This window comes from Mya arenaria, chromosome 4, assembly GCF_026914265.1.
Source record: "Mya arenaria isolate MELC-2E11 chromosome 4, ASM2691426v1".
In the NCBI taxonomy this organism is placed as follows: domain Eukaryota; kingdom Metazoa; phylum Mollusca; class Bivalvia; order Myida; family Myidae; genus Mya; species Mya arenaria.
The window spans coordinates 17,229,585-17,234,115 of NC_069125.1; the positions used below are offsets into that span (position 1 = coordinate 17,229,585).

The following is a 4,531-nucleotide window of genomic DNA, read 5'->3' on the forward strand; positions in this document are numbered from 1 at the left end:
AAAACCTTCATCGAACTTACAATTATATACCAACTTTATCTAATACGCGATCATTGTACGTGGAAGAATTAGTGCAAATAAAATTTAAAAGTTACTACTTAGGGTAACGTAGTTTAAAAGTCCGTTGATCACTTATGCCTCCTCCCCCAGAGCGTAAACATCTATTTCTATTTTCTATTGTATCATTAAAACCTGATACAACTTAATCGATAGTCACGTACTTATGATGTGCAGGCTGTTTCCTCCTTTTATTTTATTGATTTACATAACATTTATGATAACATTATAAAAATCGGAATGATTGGGATGTATAGAAGCCGAATCGCTTATGATCAGAATTCCGGTAAGTTCATTTTCTTTTATATTGTTTTGCACTTTCTATCAACCTAGTAATGGGGTCATTTGCAGCGTTTCAAACATTTTCTCAGCAATGAACTGTCACTATTTAAACCGAACCTGTTACTATTAGCGCGTTTTTCTTTTGACAAAAAGAAGTCGTGGCACTTTGATATCATAAGTATCCTTGACGGTGTCATCGGTGTGCAACAACTAAATCAATGTGATCTTTGGCCATTACCCATAAGACGTTTAGGATATTCAAAAACAACTTAGAATTCAACTTGGAAGAGACAAATCGCAGGTGTGTTTAGCAGGAAATTTACTCACGGCCCTTATAGTTATTGACTTTTTTTCTGTATATTAAATCAGGCGAGTATTGACATATGTTTGCGATGCTGTTGTTTTACCTAAAATGGTGCGTTTGATTGTTGTGAATTTATAGTGCATCCAGTTACATTGATAGTGGAAATAATTACCACGTGAATATCTATTTAAAACACACACGATTGCGAATGTACTATAATATACCGCACATGACGTTGCTAGAGGTAGACTATCGTGTTGCAATTATAATTTCTGTCAAACAAACCGTCTGTGCTCTTGTTATTATTTGAATTAATATGTATGTGTCCTTTGTTTCCAGATGGTTCTGTAAATATTCTGTTCATACGATCAAAAGGGAAAAAGTTGAAACGATGGATATCTTTTCAAAACCAGACGAATTTCACGAAGTCTTGTATCTACACGTGCGCCCTAATTGTTACAGGATTACTATGCTTAATGCTTGGAAATGGCTTCATTAGAACACTGGTCAACAGTTTCGAAATTATGGACATTAACGGATCTGGTTCAGAGCATCGCGGAGAAATACCTCAATGGCCAAATATGCCAAACCTTGGACTGAAGGACGACGATGTACTGAAAGCTGCAGCAGATAACACGCAGAAGGAGACAGTTTCAATAATATATACTGAGAAACCGAATGCATTAAGAGAGGCACGGCACGAAAACACAAATGGACATTCTGAGAATGGCATACCAAAAGGCTTTAAGGAACAACTAAAAGAAAAAAGAAATGAATATGATAACAAAGGTCTACCGGCATTTTTCCTTGAGGAGCAGAAAGAGGCTACAACGGAATACCTTGACCCTATGGGAACCTGTGCTCCTACAACATTTCGGCCTCAGGAATGGTGGCACAAGCTCTTTGCTATCAAGAAGAGAGACTAACAATTCAGTTGGCTTCCGATCATCTGAAATATTATTCAAAGAGGATGAACAATTTGTTAACATACCACACGGAATAATATTATAGATTGATATTTCCTCTAGATTTCGTGCACACTAAAAAGTTCATACACTTTATGACGTGTTCGTTATGAGCAAGTTCGTCAGCTTCCGGACAGCTGTGGTTAACAGACACAGCGGAATGGTTCGTGTACATATATATCAACTAATAAACAAATCCTTGTTACACGTATTTATATAAACACACAGGCGTTAATGTAAATAAACCTTTTAGCTTAGCATAACTATGGTTAATCTCCTCTTAATGGACACAAGGTTCAACGAGAGACACACAATGGGCCGATTGTTCAGAACTTTGTTAAAGTTAAGAACGTGATTAAAATCATTGTTTTAACCTTTTAAATCTATTCTGCTCTGGAGGTTTAATAGATACACTTGTGAACTGCAGTATTTTCAATATTGAAGACTTCTATTTTAGCCGATTTTAATTAAATATAATCAAATCATTCACGTTAAAAAGTTAACATAGATCTTGTATATCACGCTGTTTACTTTAACAAAGTTAAGAACAATCAAATATCATAACACAACAACATAGATCAAGATAAATATTCAAATATCGTTATCAATCAAATAAAGTTGATGCAATTAGAACAGGGTTAAAAGGGGTGGTGGTACGGGGGGGGGGGGTTGTTACCGGGTGTGGATTAGTACTCAACATCACCTCACATTTGCTCCAACGATTATCAAAAAAGCATAAAATTAAACGGTCTCAAACGAAGACAATAAAATTGAACTAGCTGAATCATAGTGTGTATTATACCCTACTCGTGAGAGTTCCTCTAAACCGGACTGGATACCAATGATATTAACATACCTTAAAAAAATGACTTGATCATTGATATAGAAAACGCATCTTTGTACATTTATAGAAAAAAAAACGACGTTCAACCTTGTTAACTGACGTCATGCTACGTATTATGTTTTTTAATGTTAACGTGAAGAAGGTCTTTTATAAATTGCATTTTTTAAGATAATTCATTGTCTTTTAGATATATTGTAGAGTTACATTTTAAATCGAGTTCCATTGTAAACTCATGTTTAAATAGTTTAACTATGAATAAAAATTATTAATAAGGAGTGTCGGTTGTTGCGCGTGACTCATCTGGTATTGGGTGGGGTATAAAAATGGCAAAATTTACCAGAAATGCGTGACCGATGTGCAAGAAAAAATATTGAAAGGTGAATCATAATATTATGAAGAAAATTTATTGAGCGATACATGAAGAATACGTTGATACTGATAGCATATGTTGCAAGAGTAAACTTATGATAATGTGTTACATATCTAATGTAACGGAATCGGTTGGAAAAATAATGTTGATAATTGCAGCCATTACCAATTCAGTTTACAGCAGACGTAATATAGGTGTATGGAATATTGTAGAATTATAACTCGCGTTTTTAAAAAAATATTCTTTGTATTATGGAAATTAAGATTATTGAATACACGCTACAAATATTTAGTTCTTGAACTGTTTTCAACATTGTTTATGAATGCAGCTTCACTAGATAGGAATGAAATATTTGCTATAAAAATGTTAGACAAACTGACGTTTTCTTTTCCATGTAGAAAGTATCGTTTAATTGTTGTGTTGACGCTTATGATGTTTGTTGCAGCTTATCTATATGTTTGGTATATGAGAGAGTTTCACATCACTAATCATTTGCATACCATGGCGTTAAACGAATTTGACTGCAAAAAGTTATTGTCATCCGATAGCAAAGAGATGGAGAGAGCAATTGACTATCTTGAGGGAAAGAACAAACAATTTGCACATTTTCCAAGCATACAATACGATACTATGGAGAAGCTGGCTGGCAGAGAAACTCCAAAGGCAAAAGGCGTTCAGTTGCCATACGGAACCGAAGAGGACACTGATTTTCCAGTCGCATTTTACATACCATTTCATGAAAACGTGGTACAGCTTCAACGACTATTGTATATTATACACCGTCCACAAAATATTTATTGTGTTCATGTTGATGACAAACTGTCAAGTAAAGACTTCGAAGCAGTGTATCGAATAGCCAATTGTTACAAAAATGTTTTTCTTACTTCTCGTAGGGAAATTATGGTATATGGAAGTGTAACTGAAATTCGCGCCGAACTAAATTGCATGGAGGATCTTGTTAACAGCGGACATCGGTGGAAATACCTCATCCATTTTACCGCCAAAAGTTTTCCTTTAATGACAAATTCCGAACTTGTTGAGGCACTTAAGTCGCACAAAGGCAAGAACATTTTTCATTCGAATTGGCCGGAGGAGCATATTCAATTTAAAAGGAGGCATATTCTGGTTGTTGAACAAATAACCAAGTCTGGATACATCCGCCATACGCAAGATCTTAAATCGAAGCCTCCCTTTGGTATCAAGCCTACTCCCGGTTTTAGTACTAATGTGTTTACTCGAGAGTTTGTGGATTGGGTATTGGTGGATACAAAGGCAAAAGAAGTACTCAATTGGATGTCAGATATTATGTATCCAGCCCAATATTATTGCGCAACACTTAATAATCTGTATCACAAAGGCATTCTATAGACCCCGGGAGGTGACTGCGGTATGTACGGACTTCTTAAAAACGTTATTTTAAGAAAGTGGAAAAAAAAGGTTTTTCAACCTTTCCTACTGTGTTAGTTTTCTAATCTATTGTTTCACTTAAAGCAGACTAGTTTCAACGCAATGTATTTGACAACGACTGTGAAGAAAGTTATGATAACTGATACTAAGTCACTGTCGTTGGCACGATGTTGCGCAAGAGTGTGGTCTTTTGTTATGTGGGAAACCGGAGTACCCCGAGAAAACCCAATTGTCCGGCTTGTCGACCAATAACCAATTTCACATGCGCCCAAGCTGGGAATTGGACCAGGGTCGCCCTAATG

The 4,531-nt window shown here is 35.7% G+C and overlaps 1 protein-coding gene across 1 annotated transcript; it reads left to right on the top strand.

Moving 5' to 3' along the window:
• Window positions 1-273: 273 nt before the first annotated feature.
• On the top strand, window positions 274-2,220 carry LOC128229796 (uncharacterized). The gene is made up of 2 exons (XM_052941616.1): window positions 274-343; window positions 983-2,220. Exons 1-2 carry the CDS (start codon window positions 298-300, stop codon window positions 1,567-1,569), a joined length of 633 nt encoding a protein of 210 aa, XP_052797576.1. The 5' UTR covers window positions 274-297; the 3' UTR covers window positions 1,570-2,220.
• Window positions 2,221-4,531: the final 2,311 nt, after the last annotated feature.